The sequence below is a fragment of the Bactrocera latifrons genome, unplaced genomic scaffold (assembly GCF_001853355.1).
Source record: "Bactrocera latifrons isolate USDA-ARS-PBARC rearing strain unplaced genomic scaffold, ASM185335v1 scaffold_49, whole genome shotgun sequence".
Taxonomy (NCBI): domain Eukaryota; kingdom Metazoa; phylum Arthropoda; class Insecta; order Diptera; family Tephritidae; genus Bactrocera; species Bactrocera latifrons.
Window position 1 is genome coordinate 1,612,956 of NW_017537145.1, and position 21,913 is coordinate 1,634,868.

The 21,913-nt window shown below is 36.9% G+C and overlaps 1 protein-coding gene across 1 annotated transcript; it reads left to right on the forward strand.

Annotated features, from left to right (window-relative positions):
• Window positions 1–1,435: 1,435 nt before the first annotated feature.
• LOC108973553 lies at window positions 1,436–21,348 on the forward strand. The gene is made up of 3 exons (XM_018940902.1): window positions 1,436–1,833; window positions 19,234–19,434; window positions 19,512–21,348. The coding sequence occupies exons 1-3, from the start codon at window positions 1,767–1,769 to the stop codon at window positions 19,721–19,723; spliced, it is 480 nt and encodes a 159-aa protein (XP_018796447.1). The 5' UTR covers window positions 1,436–1,766; the 3' UTR covers window positions 19,724–21,348.
• Window positions 21,349–21,913: the final 565 nt, after the last annotated feature.

Sequence of the window (21,913 nt, forward strand, 5' to 3'; positions counted from 1 at the left end):
GGACGAAAGGTTTCAACTAGGTGTTTTGGCAATGCATTAGCTTTATCAGAATCACTTCTAACCCATGTATTGGAAGCACCTTTTAGTGGTGCAACGTGACTTGTTGAACGTTTCAGATACTTTGTACTTTTACAAAGTGCGTAACCTCTTTTTTGTCAGCGGATAGTTGAGATAAATATTTATTAAATGACTCTTTCTTAATATGAGCAACTTCTCGTTTTAATTCTGCTGTTGCCTTATAAAAGTTGGTTTTGTCGAGTGCTGAGCGGGTTTGTTGCCATTTCCGTCGTAACTTTCTTTTCTTAATTAGAAGGATTTTTATTGCTTTAGGGTAATTTGAAACTTTAAATTTTCCGCTTTATCTCCGGAGTATTATCCCACGCTGCTTGTTGAATTTCTGTCTCAAATGTGTTAACTTCTTACTCTAGTTGCTCAATTGTTGTGTTTTTCAGACACTTTAGTTTAGTCTGAAGTATTTGTTTGAACGAAGTCCAGTCCGTATTTTTGTTGAATAGCTTCATAAATAGTGATGAATAGTTAAATATTTTGCATTTTGTTTACAATTCCCCGGTAGTTTATCGCAATGTATGTAAAAAAAAAATCATTCGATATATACAGTTTTTCGATTTTCACCAATTATGTTTTTGTTGTGCGTACAACTTAAGTCTCGTTATATGGGACGGCAACTGTGTATTCAGTTTTTAACCTATACGGAGGTGAATATGATTTGGTTCACCAACAGAGGTGAACAATTTTTTGTGGTGAAATCACTTAAGTTATTCAACAGAGTTTGCTTTAATTTGATAACAGACTTAAATGTATTAGCAGAACAGAGAATGTTCATAAAATGTTATGTAAAAATTAGCGGAAATCCGTTGTTAACAGTCATTCACATGCAATGGCTCTCAAACTGTTAACATTTTGTGGCATACACAAAAACACAGCGTCTCTCAAATATATATGTTATATACAATTTATTTAATTTTAAACCAACCCTGTACCGAAAGGACTGATGAGTACTTCGTATTCTATGTTAGCGTTCGTATGGCGCCATTAAGACTGCCACCTTCTTCAGCACCATCAATGCCATCAGCGCCGTCACCACGGCGCCGTGGGAGGCTTACAGAAGCAAGTGCACCACTGCTAGTAACAAATACAACAGGGGAATTACGGCCGACAGCCAACAGCCGAATTAACACCAAGTGACGAAAACTGTTTACAGTTCTTAGCGCTAGGAAACATATACATACATATCTTATATGTATGCATATATATAATTGGAAAGAGCAGCAGCCTCAGCTGCAGCAGCGACGTACGATATCACTTGTGGAAATTTGCAAATTACCGTGTGTTGTTTTTGCCATTTGCGAGTTTGGTAGCTTCTTTCGTCGGCACTAGCGGCTGCTCGCTTCAGTCGGAGTCCACTAGAGAAAGTGTTAACAACGCGTTCTGCTTGCTGCTCACGTGCGAGCAATTACTTGAGAAACATTCCACATTGTTTTTCTATTTTAACGGTTATTGGCGTCGTATTGTCGCAAATATTTATTCAATTATTTAAGAAGATAATAAATGGCGTTAATCCTATTCGACAGCTGTGAAGTGAATTAAAATTCTAGATTTATTTGCTAGAATTCGAAAAGAGAGCTTTAAAACAAATCAAAAAAATTAAAAAGTCTGGAATTGCTCAAGGTCAAAGCGGTGCTTAGAAATACCTGTCAGTCGTTGCTGATACCTAGCTGGAAGTAAGCGTGTGCTACAAAGAAAAAATGCAAAAGGACCTGAAAATCATCTTAGGAGGGATTTGCCTTATTTTGGCGGTGCATTGCAGTAAAGGTGGGTACATAAATGATAATTTTAGTGAAAAATGGGTGAAACACGATGGATATTTATGCTACTGTACAATTGAATGTGGGATTAGTCTTCAAAGGGGGCCTGCTTGAGAGCTTTCTTTAAGGTTCGTCGGCCAAAGAGTCCGGAGAGGCGAATCAAACTATATTTTATATTAGAAAATTATATTTGTTTTCTCTACAAAGCTTGTAGAACTCAGGCGGAAATGTCGGGAACCCTATAAAATGTAGACTGTATATACATATATATTCAATGTGACGAGCAGATTCGATTTTGCCGTCCGTCATCATTTTGTCTGTATACGCGAACCAGTTTCTGAGTTTTTGAGATTTTCTTTTGAAATTTTTGAAAAAGTTGGGGTGATTCCGCCCATTAGTAGGTTTAATACTCATATCTCAAGGGTCATACAACTATGTAAAATAAACCAAGTTCGCTCATGAAGTTATGAAAATAAATAAAATCGTATGTTCTACTAAAAGTGTGATAAAGAAATAACTAAATGCGCTTTCGAAAGCGGATGAAGTGAAATCACATATTTCAGGACCTCCTTGATTAATTTCCACCAAACTCGGTAGATAATATTATTCATGCATCCCTACATCTGTCTTTCGCTTTCCAGTATAAAAATCAAGAAGTAATTAATATATAGTGCGATAAAACTTTGTACAAAAAGCGCCTTACGGCTTTTTCAATTGTCAAAGTCGAACCATAAATGTTCAATGCCCAGCTACGGAATATGTGGACACCAGTGCCGTTCCTGCGAGAGTCGGGTCTACGTAACCGGAGCGGGCCAGGATTTCTTATTCGGCCAAGGACTATCAAATAGGCAGAATTTGGCCGCTACAACAACAACAACAATGCGTATTACTGACTTTGTACCGAAAATTTCGGTCCAAGTTTGTAGAAAGAGAAAAAGGAAATATTAGTAAGAAATATTTCTGACCATGCTTTGTTGGGATCGACGCAGTACTAACTACAGTTTCAGAGCTTCCATTAAATTTGTGGATATGTGCTTTCACAAAATATGGCATTCGTGTCAAGTCATGCCATTGTCCTTAACATTTGCTAATGGTTTGACATATATGCTTGCCATTGTACTTTAACTTGAAATGTTTTCACCGCAACTTCACACTACACACATACACACTAATGTTTATGTTTATGCAGCACAATGTTCTGTAATGGTCATTTGTATTTGTAGCGATTAAGTTACACGTATCCATTATCCTCCAACACACATATACACATGTCTACTTAAAAAGACTAATTAGACCCTAAGGATAATTAAATAAATAAGCAAATTATTGTTTTGATGGGGTTACCATATCACAATGGCAGATAGATGTGTCTATGGGTGCAGAAGCGTTGATTCGTGTAAGAACAGACAAATTTTTGTGACGACACAGATAGAACTTTCTTTTTAATGATAAATAAATGAACATTAAAGTATAACATTCAATGAATGCGATTTTTACGAAGAAATGTTGAAGCAGTAAGGAAGCTCTAAGTTCGTGTGCAATCGAACATTTTATACTCTTGTAACTTAGAAGAATCAAATTCCTTGAAATGTTAAATGTCATCTAGATGATGGAAATTGAAGCAATTTTATATACACATATGTACATATATGCTCTACATAACTTATACATTAACCGACAAAAACGATATGCATGTTTATTACATGTAAGTTGGGGTAGTATCGACCAAATTTTATTTAACTATTAACTATTATCATGACACATACTAAGAGAATGTTCCCAGGAGTTCGTTAAGTATTTCACATACAATCAACAATCATATATACAAGGTGCGTTTCAAGGTAAACGGGACTTAACAAAAAAAAGAACAAATGGTCTTTTCGGCAAAATCAATTTATTTTGTTCAAAATAGTCTACCTCTGCTTCAATATAGCTTTTTACACGGTCCAAAAGCATGTCGAATGAGTATTTTAGTTCATTGGTCGGCATGGCCGCCAGTATGCCTGTGCATGCCTTTTGAATGGCCTCTACGTCTGCATAACTCTTTCCTTTCATGGGCAAATGCATTTTTCCGAAAAGTAAGAAATCGCACCGTGCCATATCAGGTAAATACGGGGAGTGGTTAATGGTTAAAGTGTAATTTTTGGTCAAATAATCGTCCTTCGGATGTTGGATTCTGAACAACTTTTGGTCATCGGTCCATTTGTGTGGAACCAACCATGCACATCCCTTCGTAAGCTCAAATATTCGATCAAATTGCGATAAATCGATGTTTTGGTGATGTTCAATTCTACTTTCATGAATTTTAATAATGATTTCGGCTGATTTTCGATGAAGTCACGCACAGTTTCGAAGGATTTTCCGATGATCATGGATTTTGATTGGCCCAAATGTTGATCGCCATTTATGTCGTCCGGACCACTTTGAGTACGTTGAAATCAGCCGTGCACTTTGCTACAGAAAAGGCAATAATCGCCATAAACTTGTTTCATCAATTGAAACGTTTCGGTAACAGTTTTACCAATTTTAGAACAAGATTTAATGTTCGCTCTTTGTTCGAAGCACAAACATACTGACACTTAAAATGCAATAACTTCACTTCCAATCAATGAAATGCCATGAAATTCTCACTGGACAATCGACAAGATATCAGACTGTAATACACCAGTCGACATGTAGGTGGCGTCAGCAGGAGGCGCTAGATTCTAAAAGGTTGCTGTTTGCTGTTTACTTTGGAACGCACCTTCTAGTAAAGCCAGTCGGACATTCGATAATCCTGGTATTAGTTATATGTCTCTTTTATTCACAAAGACATACTGTTTGGAGTAAAACACACATTCCAATTTTCATTGAGATTATTGACTGATATAACTAGTAGAAAGTCACCCGGTCCCAGTCAAATAATTCTTTCTGAATTTCAATTGTATATCTTTTACATTGAATGATATTTTCGGTGAAAAGTGAACAACAGATACTAAGGTCAAAATTTCCGGTATTCGGGAGCTTGAACAGTTTGGATCGATTTGGAAACTTTTTGGTCGTAAAGTTATACTCTAAAAGAATGATTAGTCGAAATTTGTATACCGTTTGTTAATTACTTCTTGCTTTGTACAATGGAAAGTGAAATAGTCAATTGGAGTTTAAAATATATGATACACAGGAAGTAGACGTGGTTGTAGTCCGATTTCGCTCACGTACTAAATTTAGTCAAAATCGGTCTGTCTGGACTTGTAAAGAAACTATAAAATCCGCGAAGCAAATAGAAAATAATACTTACAAACATAGTTACTGTTATTATTAATTACAACTGTAGAACGTTCGCTTTTTTTTCGGTTTGTTCTTTGAAACCCATTTTTGTATGGCAATTCTTTCTGATGTTCCTGATGTCCTAAATATATTATTTTCAGGATGTGCATTATGCCCACTTCTTGGATAATAAAGTCGCTTTGGACTTTATTTAGTAAACCTCTTTTACTATTATATATAGTACACATTTTTAACAATTTTCAACTTTTTATGAATTCAGACTGATTGCCGCTGTCCTATGGCTAAGAAACACATTGTTATTGAAGCATTCCTCAGCAACCTTATGACACAGATAGTTTACACATTTCTCTGCAAAAATTAAACAACCTCAATTTCTTCATTATTTTCATACCTTTCCATGCGAAAATGAATTTTAGAACAATTTCATTAAGTTTTTGCTGTTTTTTTGTACTTAGTCAGTAATTTATGCATAGTAAATATTGCCAGCAAGCGATAAAGTCCGAAGGGAGTAAGCATGGAAATGATCAATTCGGGCGATTCTTTATGGCATGTACGCACTGACAGTCATTTATTCAAGGTGTCGATGCCAAGGCAATCCTCGTCTACTCTGTGGGCATAAACATACCGAGCTATTCGTAGAAATGCATGTGTGAATGTGCGATCACTTTACAGCCACTTGTGGCTTTTAATGCATTTTTAATACTTTTACGAAATATATTTAAATAGAAACGGGGCGGATCAGTGATTCACTGTTGGATAAATGGTGATTTATACTTTTAATTTCTCTCCTTAAATGATCTATCTGGCTAGGCATACACAAGCTACGCAAATGTAAATAAATGTGTATCAAAAGTCGCTGTTTTTGTTTGTATACTTCGTTAGTATGTATTTATATACAATTACATCTATATATATGTATTTATATACACCCTTTCAACAAGTCAAACAAAAAAGTTGGGCAGCTCTGATCTTACTACGCTTTCCCAAATGACCTAGTGCACCTCATCTGAGTGTCCGGTCAAAAAGGTATAGCCGTATATTGACGTTACTCCCATGTAGGTGTTCTGCAATATAAGCTCAGCAGTTTTAAATATGCAATGAACCTCCCTAGGAATAAACTCAGACTACTGGTCCCATTTTACACTGGCCACTGCAAGCTGAAGAGGCACTTAAACAACGTGGGACTAGCTTTTTATGTGAATTGGCGATTCTACGACAGGGAACCTGAAACACCTGAACACCTGCTAATTGACTACACAGCAGTCTGCAGACGCAGGTTAAAGACCTTTGGATCCATGTTGTCGAATAAACATCACATCGCTTCGCTACCACCCAGCAGCATATTGCACTTTATCAATATGCTGGGGCAAGGTGAGTCTTGGTGATTTAGGAGAGGACACAATAGACCAAGGGTCGCATTCCTCGTTTATCAAACAATCAATCAATTACCAAAATAATGGTTCGGATCGCGCGCTGCGTCCAATATTCGGACGACTTAAACACCGAGCAGGGTCAGTAATTCCAGCAGTCATGGAACGGGCTCGTACCACTTTTACGCTAGCGGACAATGCGCACCCTCAAAAACGTCGTTCAGTTTGCACCGAGGACGCTATTGCTGTTGTGGAACAAATTATCGAAGAAGATTCAAATGAGACCATCCGCTATCCACAACGGAGATTTTGTGGAAGAATCTTGGTTTTGGGTTGACTAAATTCAACGCAAATCGCACTCTCGGTGAATGGGGCCAAAACGAGCCACCGATCTCGATTATCATAAGAAAATTTTGTTCAGCGATGATGCTCACTTTCGATTGAATCGGTGCGTTAATATGATGATAATTCACAAGCCATTTTTCAGATGCCGTAACATCCTCAGAAGAGCACTGCTTGATTTGATTTATGGGCAAAAAGAATCGCTGGATCATATTTTTCCAAAATGAAGCCAGATTGGACCTTCAGTTCCAATAAGAAGAAGCTACACGTCACATAATCAATGAAACAATCAATTTACTAAAAGAAACTGTTGATATGCATATTATATCGTAGGCCTGGACAACTTTTGGTCCGATTATGTGAAGTCGCTTGTCTGCGCAGATAAGCTCGAGGAGATTGATGCCTGGAAGGAGAATATTCGACGCATTATTGCTGACCTACGGCTCCATTTGCTTCAAAAAGTGTTCGTAAATTGGACTTCCCGGCTGAAGTTCATTCCAGCCTACCGCGGCGGCCCGAAATAATTTTTAACAGGAAATAGCAAACCTTTGTCTTTAATGCTTGGCCTTTTATTTGAATAGAAGGCTGCAAAGCGAACCTTGCTTTCTCACGTACTGTTTACTTTCTTCGCTTCTTTGTTAAATTGTCCAGCAAAGGAGGAAGCTTGATTGTGAAAGGCACGTTTCCATTTGCTCTGAAGAGTTCCGCTAGTAATATCGATATACTGATAATTGATGCTACGGAAAATAACCTCTCAAAACAAGTCCAAGTAAAACATTCAGTGCTCTGATCCAATGAACGGCATAAAGTATATTGCTAAAAAAAAATTTCCATTTCTGAAAGATTTCATGTGAAGCGAAGTGCGATAAACAATCGCGTAGTAAAGCAGCGGTTCCCCAGCACATGCCCGAAAAGCTGGAAAAGAGGTGAGGTAGGAAAGATAATAAAATTTCTTATTAATTTTGGCATAGCTGTGCTGCGGCGATGATTTGAGGCTATAGACCGCTTGTAATTTTTCATTTCTACAGGTGTTTTTGTTTATGAAGATTTTCTAATTGTATTTCTGGTTGATCTTCTGTTTTCCTTGTCTGTCGATTGGCGCGCCGCTTTGCTTTGCCACAATTTATAGCTATGTTAAATAATTTCGAAAGCAATCGCTGAACTTGCCGATGCATAAGTGTCAGCAAGGTGTTTAGAGAATACTTATGACCTTGAATAAACAGATATAATTACCCAATGCAATTTACGTTTACATACATATTTATATATAGTATACATTATATATAATTGATTGCTTACGTTCTAAGTGTGCGCCCTGTTAATTGCTTGTTTAGAGATGAGCTGAAAGTAAATGCAAATATTAGCTCATAAGCTTACCACAAGCCAAAAAATTTCAAATATTTTTGTGTTCTCAACACACATATAATGAATTTGGATTAGAAATGAAAACATATGCCCGCTAATAATCGCTTTTAAATGAGGAGTGTTTTTAATATTTGACGCCCGCAACCACTCTAGATGAGAGGCATGGCTAAAGCGAATCAGCTGATCGCATATTTACAGTAAACAAACAAATTTTTACAGAGAGGTGATTTAGCTTTGGAATGACCTATCTCTTAAACTATTAAAATTTTTGAGTCGCGTCCAAAAGTAGAAAAAAAAACATTCTATAAGTTTTCAAAAAGCAATAATTATTTCTTATTCCAGTTTTCTTCCAAAATTTTAATAATCAAAAAGACCCCGTTTTCGGTAAACAAACAAAAAAAAAAATTTATTATTATTATTATTTCTATGTGCTTCTTTGACTCCTTTACGGTTTCAAGGGGTATATTTGCCTATATTCCCTGAATAGCAGACTATTTTTTATACTTCTGTACCATGTTGCTGTGTATACAATTAATATACATTGTATTCATTCGAAAGAACCTTCTTTGGCATTTAATTTTTAACTCTTTTAAATGTTGGCAGCGGCTACGTTTCAAACACGTCCATCCGTTGAGTCAAATTTTTGATGACTCGTGACTAGTAACTAGCAAACGACACGCGGAAATTTTTCATTTCAAGGCCTGAATCGAAGCGGAATTGATGTCCGCATAGACAGGAAAAAGTAAAAAGTACAGCGCTGTGATACCACACGATCTTGGTGACCAATCAACCGGCTCAAAACGTGAAATTATCTGCTCACTGCGCCTACAAACCGTTGTTTTCTTTCTGAAGAAAAAGGCAGCTTTGAATCTCTTCCAGTTGCTCTTCCTACCAAATGTGGCAATTTTACTTGTTTACAAACGGATTGAGCCAGAAATGGACCTCACCACTGAACGAACCTATAGAGCGAATCGATGTCGCTTGGGAATATCGAGCGGCTTCAGTTCGTGCACAAGCTCTTTTCTGTACGCTTTTACATGTCGATCCGAGTTGCCGCGAAGGACGCTGAATCGACTCTCCACGGTCTTGGTGTACACTCTCAGTTCCGACTGCTATATTTTCTTCACTGCATGCTGGATGTGGTCTATTCGGTCCAATATTATCCAACAATGAATGCTGGATCTCAAGATTGGTGATAGGTTTGCGAATCGTACGCTCACTAGGCATATTATGTTGACCAATAGTTGAGCGAAGTACTTGTAATCTGTCAAAAAAGGCTGTTGGAAAAAGTATCTCTACTTAGATCATCCATATCCTTTCGCGAATGGAGTCTTGAACAATGAAATCATCTGAGGAGTCGGCCCTAGGAATATTCGAGAGAAAGGTTTTGCGGAATATGCAGGAAATGCGGTGCACATTTTAATCATATTTATTTATGTCCATATGTTTCGTGGCTTATTTCTCGCATTATTTTGAAATAAAATAATCGGAGGAAGTTATAAAAACCTCAACTCAGAGGTGTAATAAGTGCGTCTATTTTTTTATGTGTGTATGTGTTTAGTGTTAATTTACCTCAAATAAAAACATTCGCAACAAATTGGTGATTAGTATAATGTAAATATTTACACCAGAGCATATTTCCACAATTTACACGCATTTATTATTAGCGCCAAACTGCTTAATATAATTGTTGATCAAGCAAAATATTGTTAGTTGTAGCATGAAAGGGAAAGGTAAGCAAATAAATGCTGAAATGTTTATCAAATCGACACGTTATGCTTGATCTCACGTTAATCCGTGTCGTGTTGGAAAAAATCCGTTATTGTAAATATGTATTGTATGTTAGTATTATATATTATAATTTTCAACAACTAGGTGATGAGTTTCCCCAATGGCAAGCATCGTGTTATACAGAGTGAGCAAAGTTCAACAAAAAGTGGTTTTTAGGGAAAATATAGAGATTTTTCAAATTGACTTGAACAAGTTCGAATAAAAATTAATAATTTCAAAGACATAATCATAGATCTTCAGGAACGTATCTTCACATATTAAGTAGTTAGTTAATGCTTTGGTAATATTTGCATATAAAAAAAATCAAAATTTTCCTGCTTGGCCCTAACTTCTTCACATACAATGATTCATACTTACTACAGATCGCATTTTGCGGTATTTTTCAATTCTCTGAAATTTTTACAACGAGCAATGTTACCATCTTTGATTCAATAGTTACACATTAACAAATATTTGACATAACCTATTAACTTTCTCCTTGAAAATACTAAACACCTCTTCAAAACAACAAATATCACTGGAGCTTTGAGGAAAACGTTCAAACTAAAAGGCATGATGTAGAGATTATATTGTACAGTGACGCAGTTTATCAAGTCTGGCAACCCGTAGCTCAGAAATTATAAAATATAAAATAATGTAATTTATCCGCTAACTAGGTGCTAGCGAAAATTGATTTTTGAGACCAAAAGTTCTCAAATGTCTGAGTCATGGCACCAAAATAATAATATTTAATAGATGGGGTTAGCAAAACATCTATTCGTGGGTCACTTGATCCGGTGTCATCGGAAATTGCAAATTGCAAATTCGATGAGCTTGCTATGTGAGTACCCTTATCCAATTTGATCCGATTGAAAGCGAATCGGTATTCCTATATCCTCTTGCATTCTAGTGCTAGACCTCTGGATCTCTAATAAGCCCGGTAAGTGCTAGCCAACAACCAAAACTTGTGTGACTGCGGAACATTCAGACGCGAAGTGAACCGTAAGAGCTTCTATGAACTACTTGTCCTTAGCAAAGTCAGTACCGCCCCAATTTTAGATATTCTGACTGAACACTGTCGAATAGGTTCAAACGCGGTGTGGATAAATATTAGGTTGTCAAAAAAGTCTTGCGGTATTTTCGCTAGTTGGCGCTGAGAGCGCGTAGTTCTAGTTTTATTCGTCGCATCGGGTCATGCTATACCCTTTTTGGAGAGCTCATTTCACGCGCTAACACAAAACTAACCTATTATTATGATGGACGCTCTTTGTTAGATATTTACGGTCAATTAGCAACTAATTAATAATACTGAAAGTGAAAATTAAGTGAATGAAAATAAATACTTCAACTTAAGACTTAAGAAATTTAGAGACGATATGTAGCGGGTGTTCTTTAAGACGTATGGTATTCAATGAGGCAACATTTTTTCGGAGATTATTTCATTTATACTCAGTTTAGTTTTCCATAACAAAATGAGCAGACTTACTCCGGAACAACGTTTGCAAATCGAGTAAATTTATTACCAAAATATTTGTTCGGCTTGCGCAACACTTCGCGAGCTGTATCCAATATTAGACCCATATAATCGCCCCGCAGAGTATGTAGTTCCAGCAACTTTGAATCAGAGTTATACCAAATTTACTCTAGTGGATAATGCGCAACCTCAGAAATACCTTACAGTACGCACAGAAGCTGCTGTGGAGCAGAATATCTAAGCAGAAGACCCAAAGGAGTCCATCAGACGTCGCGTGCAACTATTAGAGCTGAACCCATCTATTTTAGGGAATACTTTGAGGAACGATTTCGGTTTGCGGGCTTACAAACTCCAACTCGTCTAACAACTGAAGACGAACGAGCATCCAGTGCGTCGCTCATTCGATGAATGAGGACAGAACAAAATGGCCATCGATCACGGTTTTCGCAGGAAAGAATTTGTCTAATGATAAAGCTATCTTTAGTTGTTGAGACGCCTTAAATTTATAATATCAAAATGTCACTATTTGTGGTGTCCTTGGGCAGGGCATCATTGTTCAAAAGTGAAGTCGAGCATAATGTGAAATTCAAGGGGAAATGCTATATAATCGCGATTATTGATATTTTTTGTGTCTGAGTTTGAGACTTTTGATGTGGACGACCTCTGTTTTGAAAAAGGCGACGCCATATACTATACAGCCAGCGAAGTAATCAATTTATCGAAGGAAACTTTCGTTGGGAGCATAATCTCACGTTGTAGACGTGGCCTCTAAGATTTAACACCACTGGATTCGTTTGTGGGGTTATTCGAAGTCACTAGACGTCTACGCAGATAAGTCCGAGGTATACAAGCTGACACACTGCCCCAGTTATTACATAAAGGGGTAGAAAATAGTGCCTCTCGGAAGGCAGTCGTTTAAAAAAAAAAACCATGGCAAGGGCCTTTTTAATAAAGCAAATTTTTGGACCTTAATTTACAAGCGTTTTGAAAGACATATGTCTAGAAGAGCACTCTTTGTTAATGGAACTTTGGAACCACTGATGCTTAAAACTTTTTTCTAATAAAAGTGTGCTTCATTTGAAGCAGCTGAAAAACTCAATTCGCGGATGTATTGAACTGAGTTACTGAGTTTCGCCCACTTAAAGTTTTTGGATGAAGTTTAACTTGTTCAATACATGAACTCTCAAAATCTCTGTAATGCTTTGTTAAGGTTTTTGTATGCTATTTACTTCAATAACTTATCATTGCAAAGAATTAAGACTCTTTTAACTAGTAAACGAGTAAAATCTATTATTTTGCAACAAATATCAGCTGACAACAGAGCAAGCTACTGTTGAAATAACTCAAAGCCGCCATTGGCATTATTTGGCATATCGGCAGAGCTAAGAATATAATTGAAATCTATGAGGCCACACAATTTGTATTGTTTGTTAACTTGATATTTGCCAATATTGATAATTTTTATGTATAAAGAGTGCACTCAGCTTTATGCAACAATTACTTGACACTTCAATGCTCGAMAAMAAAAAAAAAAATGAATTATGGTTATGCGCGGCGTATGAGTAACCTGACATGCAAACGTCGCGCCACACCCCCAACAACACCCTAAACGGTGCGTGTAAGTATTAATTACTTACTTAGGTGGCAGCAGACTCCATCAGGCGCTGCTTAATGACAATGAAAGGCTGCGGGCTACAACTCGCTGTTGTTTCAGTTTTCTTTGCACTTTGAGGTGCAGCCTTGACAGCAGCCACACACATGCGAGTTGCTTTGTTTTGTTTTGCTTTCGTTAACTAGGTTATTATTCGGCATGGCAACGCCAAACAAGCGTGTGGTCAGTGTGCGTGTTGTGTGAGGATCCTCTTACCTGTTCTTTAATGGATATGTGATATATCTTTATATGTATTCATAACATAGACAATAAACAAAAGTTCAACATGCAACAGTGAAAGAAGTTCATAGTGAAGAGCCAACACAGCCAGCGGACATATAAGTGCATAGTCGCTGTACATATTTACATGCTTACTTAAATATACATAATTCTAAACATAGAAACCGAAGTCATATTTGTACTACTAGGTTATATATAATGTACATACAAGTATATATGTGCCTAAGTAGGTATGCATCACTGTTTTTTGCCAATTTCTATTAACCCATTTTCAGTGGCGCAATTTCAGTAATTCGTGCGGAAATGGGTGAGAACTTCACTTTTTAATGGTCGTTGCTCTTCGGAGTACAAACTGACTTAACCATTGACAATTTGAATGAGAGTTGAGAACGTTTGAGACCTTCGCCTTTTTTTTCTCTTTCCATTAATAAATCTAAATAAAAAACAACGACAATGGGGAAAGTTTTTGCAGACCTCATTAATCAGTAAATTCAAATTGTTGCCGCAGCATGTGTTGAGTTATTCGAGAAATAAAAGTTCAGTGCATATTTTGGTATAAAGAATAAGTCATTCGTAAGAATGAAACCAATTAAATTGAAATGTAATCGCGATGAAACCTTTCAATAGTCTTCCCGCTACGGAAGCTCATCATATTGCTTGACTTATCTAAGATAGACAGATAAAATTTATGAACACATCGAAGCTGAACTGAACAAATAGCGATATAGGGCAGTTCTTATCTAAATGTGGCGGAAATCGTGTCATTGGTTTTATAGCATCCAGTTATTTTTAATTAAGTAAATATACAAATAACTCCACTTGCACAACTAGAAGCTCCTGTTCGTTGTGAAGCCCAGAACTCCTAGGTATGAATCAAAAATAACGCCACATTTATTCAGACGCTTCATACTTAGTTTGAAGAATGCTTGATAATGGAGTAGAAAGTGTCCTGATATTTTCACCTCATTTTCTCCCTGCAACTTTACCAATTGTTTCTTCGAAAATCTTTAGCCTCAGCGTCAGGGTGCTAATGAAATATCAAGTTAGGACAGCTATCATTGCGGCGATGTGAGTAGTGGTGTTGTTGTGACGGGTGTCTAATCTCCGTTAGGATGGTAAGTGCTGTTTCGGACCAAAGGAAGAGAGGTTTCAGATGTGCTGAGTTAGTGGGGCATGCAAAGAGGTGGCCACTGTTATGCTGAGACTAATTGCACGCAGGACATATTGCATATGTCGGGGTCTATTCTGGCTAAGTAGAAGTTTAACGTGCTACAATATTTACAACAAAGTTGCGCAAGGGTCACTCTCGTGTTGTACGGCAGTCTCCGTCTGCCATGGATGGTGGTCGATGAAGGTGTTGATGACTCCACTGTGAATGGCGGTTAGTGCATATCGGAAGTTAGTTGCGTCCGAAGTCTGGTCGGCGTATCGTTTGATGTCGTCGACATAATTCAGTCTTGCTAAAATTTGGTATTTCAATGGACGTTTTACGTTCCACTCTGGGTCAGATGCTTTCGCAACCCCACAAGTGCTGTATGCTGACCAGCGCTTGCTTAGCTCGGGTGAGTTCCATAGATCCTGCGCCGAATTGCACGGAAACAGAGGAATGAACTTGATCTGGCAAATATAATTTCTAAGGAAGGAGCGAAGGAATGCGATTTCTGATAATAAATTGATTTTTATAAATCACTCTGAAGTTAAATTTTTAGCAGGCTTCAGTCTATTTTCTTGTCAACTCGTCAGCTTTACAGTTACCTGTAATTCCGCTACGACCTGACGCCAACACTAGTCTAATCACAAAGTGACTCAATACCATTGATAACGATGTTAGGTATACCTTCACCAACCCTGAACGCTCGATTACTGAGATCAAGGCTAGTATTGCCGCTCTGCTACTAGAGTGGACAGTCACTTCTCTGAAGGAGGCTACATTCTGAAGCGATAAATATACCAACACCTCAATTGCAGTAACCTCAGCGGGAGGTGCAAATATGAAAATGAAGTAGATAGAGAGTTCCTGACGATATAACCCTCCACCTGCCTTTCCCACAAGCTTTGACCTGTAAAAAGCTAACTGCTGCTCTGCTCCAACAGCTTCTACCCACCTTTTTCTGGATCAAAGAATATAAATTTTTTCAAAATGAGTCGCGGATTAATAAAGTACTTTAATCTCTGTAATTGAACCCTCTTATTTATTTATTTACTAAAATGTTTCTTCAAAACAATTGCGCAAAACAAAATTGAAAGTGGATATAACCCCTTAATTCGATTAGGTACCAACAATCTCTCTGTCCTGGCTCATTTATAACATTCGCCCCATCACCATGGTTGATTTAAAGTCAGTGAATGCCGAGCACGTTGTTTTGTCAGCAAAAAAAATGCTCGAGGGTAGTTGGCCAACAGCGCTGCTCGTAGCTAACCCACAGCTAGAAATACATATGTGTGTGTGGCGTCGACCAATATCAACGGAGCCAGGACAACAGCAACCACTGCGTCCATCAGGCAATGATAACAACAAGAATAATCAACATAGAAAGCGCTAAAAATTAGAACACGCGCCACAGCGGCGCCACTTGTCTGGCTGCTTTTGTGTGGTGCCCACTGAAACTGTGTTACTCGGCTAGTGATGCAAAATTGGCGCCAAGCGTTGATATTTCCAGCGGGAGGAGTGCGTGTGGCACAGAAATGCAGGAAGATGAATAAAATGAATTGAGAATAATTGCGGAAAGCATTGTACATATTTTAAAGCGCAATTCAAGCTAACACTGAAGTCGCAGTCATGAAGACTTTATTATCGAGATTTATGCACTAGTCGCATAATGAATCACTTGTGGATAATATTGATGATTTATCCTTTACATCTACGCAAACCAAACAACAAGTTGCTGTTTGCACTTCACTAACATTTAATGCAATTTAAAATCGCACAAAGTATTGCCAGCGGAGACGTCAATTAATTGTGATTTCTGGCACACACACACAGACATACACGTGTGTTTTCGAAAGCGAAATGAAATCACAGAGCTGGCGTCCAACTGACTGTGACTTCATGCCGGAATGTGCCACCAGCTAGTGCACAACAGTTATAAAAATTCCCACACTTTCTTTCTCTGTTTTTATGAGCGTTCTTTTGCGGATCCCTTTACACATCAACATATTATTGTACATACATAGTAGTAGTCTAGGCTGTGGTGATGTCACCATTCTGTATATGAAGCGTGAGCATATATTACTACACACATACACATGCATCTACAGCTTACACTGACGTACAGCCACATATTTCCTTTCACCTCTTTTTAGCCATTACAATTTATTTTCATAAGCTCAAATAATATAATATGTTGGTGTGTGTGGTGAAGACTTCGGTACATACTTTCTTAAGATTCTAACACCAAAATAAAAATCCTTTCATATATGTACATATGTACGTATAGAAAATATATACTTCGGTACATACTTTCTTAAGATTCTAACACCAAAATAAAAATCCTTTCATATATGTACATATGTAGGTATAGAAAATATATACTTGAAATCACAGTGGAGGTTGTGTTAAAGTTCGGTTAGTTAAGCCTGGTTAGCAGGTATCCAGCAGCACCAACCAAATAAACACCAATTGCAATTATTCAAGTTTGCTGTTTTAGACTTTGTCTACAAAATTTCGACAATACAACAGTTGTGGAACTCTCAAGGCAACATATGCTTTTAAGGAAATATGAGTTTTCCCTTTTTTACCGTCCTTAGAATATTGAACAAAATTATTCCAAAGTAATATTCCCTCGTCCAATTGCTTTATCATAAGACAGTTTAGTAAGATTACATAGAGTGAATGTCTGACGATGCATATAGCTTTTAAAAAACCTTTTGTAAAAACACCGATATTAGAACTTCCTCACTCAATTATGTCCTCACCGAAGCACCAAATACAAAATGTCTAATCTGTGCAGCCTCCGAAACAGCGCCAAGTAACCCTCGCCCGATAATTGCCATTATTTTTCTTTATTTGCGTTCGCATAGAATATGTGCTATAGGCTCTTCTCTCCTATCTCTAGCACCTTTTACAGAAGCCATTGTACGGAATCCCCAGTTTGCCAATGAGACAGTGGTCTATTTGCTCTTCTACAAAAATTTTTATGTCATTTCTTTTGAATTTTAATCACACCAAATGCGGCCTATATTACATTCATGCCAGGTTTGCCTGCTTGGTGAGCAATTTATGGATTGACTCCACTGAGATTCAGCTATACCATACTTATAACATGTTTTTCTATAAAATATGTATCTACAAGAGCAAGATATATAATGGTATATTTATATTCCTGCTTTATCGTTTTCTAGTTGTATAATGGTGCCTGCTCAGGCCAGTCCATCTTCTTCATAGTTATCGGGAACACCACTATGGCTTGGAACTCATTGCAGTCTTATCGAAAAATCAGATATTTCCATAGATCCCATAAGAGATCAAGACATTCTTTCACGATCTTTGAGGAAACTCAAAGAGACTTTAGTGATTTCAAAGCCGCTTGGGTATATGTATTCACATACATATAAGGTACGTTCCAAAGTAAACAGGACTTTTTGAATCTAGTGCCCCCTGGTGACGCTATCTTTATCGATTGTCAAGTGAGAATTTCATGACATTTCATTGATTGGAAGTGAAGTTACTGTGTTTTAATTGTCGGTAATTGGAAATTCCATCGAAACTGTGAGTGAATTCATCAAAAATCAGCCGAAATCATTATTGAAACTCATGGGAATGGAATTGAACATTTTAAACAGTTTTTAATCATCAATCAATCCCCGCATTCACTGTGCGACTTCTTCCTTTTCGGAAAAATGCATTTGCCCATGAAAGCAAAGCGTTATGCAGACGTAGAGGAAATTCAAAAGGCTTCTACCGGCGGATTCCAAAATCCTTGGTATGGGATAGAAACAGGAACTTACTGGAAAATGGTACACATAATTAAATTTCATAATTTTATACTTCGCACTTTTGCCAACGCTTTTCCAGTATTTGAAGTAGTCGGTATATTTTTAGGGAATAGTCTTCAGGTATTTAATTAATTCGGATTTTATTTCCTCCTTTGGCGTCTTCTGTATTACCAAATCAGCCAAATCAGACGAAAACAGTAGCTGCTTACCGATAGGCAGAAAAATCGCCAAGAACCAATGCGACAATTGCCACGGTGCATTTGAACGATTTGGGAACAGGCGAGTCTTGACGTGTTTGGGACATGAAGCATTCCTCAAAATGGTTTGTGCAAAATCAAATGACATGGGAACACTATCAGCGAGGAGTGGAACTATCAATTGATGTCGCTGGAGGTACTTTGAGCTCTTCGTACCACTTATAAACCTGACATAGCTTGATCACCTTGAGTACCATTTGCAGCGCTTTCAAATAATATTCTTTCCACAAACAAAATTTGAATCAAGACCTATAAAACGAGCCATTGTAAAACCCAAAAAATACACTTTTGGCTGTTTACAAAAACATGTGTAACTCGGAGATAACTAAACCTTTAGACAGGGTCTGGCAAATAATATAGAAAGTTCTACCAACCTCAAAGCTAAAGCAAAATATGGTACACCACCTAGGGTCTACGAGGTTTTCTCTTGGGTGTTGAAACTTCGCGGCAAACTTAATATGCACTTTTCAGGATTAAATTATTAAAAAAAATTGAAAATAACTATCCAGCGGTATCTAAAAATAGCTTTACAAATTTTAAAAGGATGCTGCAGTTGTCATAAAGTTATAATAAATGCCGGCTTTGAAAACGTGGGAAATACTAATAACATCGTCAATGTTGCTCTGGAAGCCCTTGCTTGAGAATTATGTATTAATTTAACTTACTTCTTTAAGCATTCCATGTGTTGAATCATGAAACTGAAATTTAAATAAATTCTTCTACTTCATTTTTCCAGCGGAGCCAAAGCAGTTGGAGTGTTGGCACTGCAGCTCGGAGACAATTGGCGCCGAGGACTTCTGTAAAGAGAGCTTCGATGAGGATGGAATACCCGATGAGGAGATGAGGAAGGAACACAATATCAATGTCTTACGCAACTGCAGCAGCACCACAAATTCGGAGCATGAGCAAGCCGTTTGCCGTAAGACAGTTGAAGAGAGTAAGCAAAACTCACAATATATTTGTCTGAAATAACGGTACCTTATGCTTTTGTGACACCTTATATTCTCTTTGCAGTCAATGGCAAAGTGGTCACAAAACGTTTCTGCTATTACACCAACAAATCCGATTCCTTGGATCGCTGCATGGAAGAGCCAACCGAGAAGAATGTCGTGCGGATCTTCTGTCAGGATTGTCAAAAGGATCGCTGCAACAGCGCTGGCAACGAATATGTCACATGGCTCAGTCAACTGCTGCCATTGTTCTTGGCCAATTCCATGCGTTTTTAAGTTCTACAACTTATGTAATCGTATGGCAGGAAGCGATTCTTTGGGTTTTATACAGTTTTGTTAGCGTAGTGAAAGTTAGTTTCTTCCTTAAATTTAGATAAAAAATGTTTTTTTCTAAGAAATACACTTACTTTGTAAGCTTCGCCTGATACTCATGTCTCCGCTTAAGTTCTAGTATAAGATAGGTTATTTTCGTGATCTTTAAACTTTGTGCCATTGAATAGCCGTAAGAAGTTATTTAGTAAAACTGAAACAAGTATTATTTGAGAATATGTTGGAAGACATTTAAGGGGTTAGGTGTGTTCAGCGTCATGAAATAATTGAGACTTTAAGTATTTGTTTGTCAGCAAATTATTTTGTTTTAAAAAAGTAAAAACAAAGCATCTTTAAATAAGTTTTCGATTTGACAAGTGATTTGTTAATCCAGTTCCAACCAAAGCTCCGTTGACGGCGATTACCAAATTAATTCTTGGATATTCATTTAAAATAATAATAAGTATAAGAAGTATAGTTTAGTTTAAAGACAATCAGGCACTTGCAGTTTTTAATTAGCAAAATGGCGGCTTTAGGAAAAATGTTTTCAGGTTTTCGTAATAAAACCAAGAGTTATTTGTTTATAATATATCGAAACTTTATAACTTCTTTCAAACAGAAATTAGGTTTTCATGCTGTCAAAAAGCGGTACAAATTTCATTGAAATCTACAGAGAGGTTCTCGAGTTTCTATGGTCAGCATGGCCAGTTCATAAAATATAGTTTTGGGAAAAACGCGTCTTACGCAGAATATGTTATTTAATTCATTGCAGTTTACCAAAGCACACTTGAACCCTTTACTAGTTAGCAAATATGTGGAAAATATTTGTCATAACCAACTAGAATCTTCAGAGAATATTTCTAAGATACATATTATATAATATTTGGAGTAAAATGCAAAAATGTTTTTTAATTCTAACTAGGCCTAACCCTGAAATATATAGGTACTAAATACCCATTAAAACATTACTTAACTGAACTAAGATTGACTTAACTTAAACTAACTTAACTTGACTTAACTTAACTTAACTTAACTTAGCACAAATAGTTTATTTTATGTAATTTACTGCAATTCTTTAAGGCTCTTAGTCATAAGCTTGTGAAAAATATCGAAGAGTTGAAATGAAAACTATATCACCATTTGAAACGTTGATAGTTCCAAGCACAACAGTGTCACCTTAGCACAATGATGATTTGTTAGATTCTTCGTTTGAACTATGCTTCGAAACAAATTCGTATTTTTTTGGAACGCGGTATCGAATTTCGAATTTAAAACAAACCAAAACAATAACGAGAATCGTAATGAAATCACACTCACATTCAAAAGAATATTATAACAAATAGTCAAGAAGTAATTGAATCTTGAATCTTTTACAGACATAAGTAGCCCAGTTGTATGTTGTTGTTAGTCGTATTCATAAATAATATATTAGTCAAACAAGCAAAACTCTAAATTGTATTCCAAAATTGTTCATAATTTCATCGCACACATACATATACTGCAAACAAGTACCGTACAATATCAAAATTATCCAATACACTCCAATTGAAAAACCAGAATTGCAAAATTAAATTGACCGATTGCAGAGATCTGATAAATAAAGTTCATTAAATAAAATGTGTGGTTTTATTACAATAAATCAGTGGTTTTTAATTTATTTGTGGTTAATTTTGATAATAATAAGTTAAGACATATGTAATAAGCTCAATTCAGTACAACAACTTTTTAATTGAAATGTCGCGCGAAAACCCATTCGTAGAAATTTTTTTTTTTTGGGTTGGTATTACTATCAGTGATATCTGTGCCAAATGTGACATCAAGTTTAGTTAGTCTTTCTGATGTACATAAAGTACATTGGGCAATTTTTTCGGTGATTTAGATTGATACAAATTATTCAAAGAGGGTCGAGACAACGTACCACGTCCAAGATGGCCATCCACATCGACTGGTAATCAACAAGTCAAAAAATTTAGGAATGGGTGCTTGAGGATCGATGATTAACATTCAAAGATCTTACCGTTGTCGTTGAAATAGCAGATGGATCAGTGAAAACCATTTTGAAAGATCGTTTGGGCCTAAGAAAAGTGAAAGCACGATTGATTTAAAATCCAACGCCTTTGAAACAATGCTTCCGACTACCAGGGTGTCATGAAACGT

Coding starts and splice junctions, on each gene's coding strand:
- LOC108973553 (XM_018940902.1), top strand. CDS start 1,767: ATGCAAAAGGACCTGAAAATCATCTTAGGAGGGATTTGCCTTATTTTG. Junction 1,834..19,233: donor GGCGGTGCATTGCAGTAAAG/GTGGGTACATAA, acceptor TCATTTTTCCAG/CGGAGCCAAAGCAGTTGGAG. Junction 19,435..19,511: donor CCGTAAGACAGTTGAAGAGA/GTAAGCAAAACT, acceptor TTCTCTTTGCAG/TCAATGGCAAAGTGGTCACA.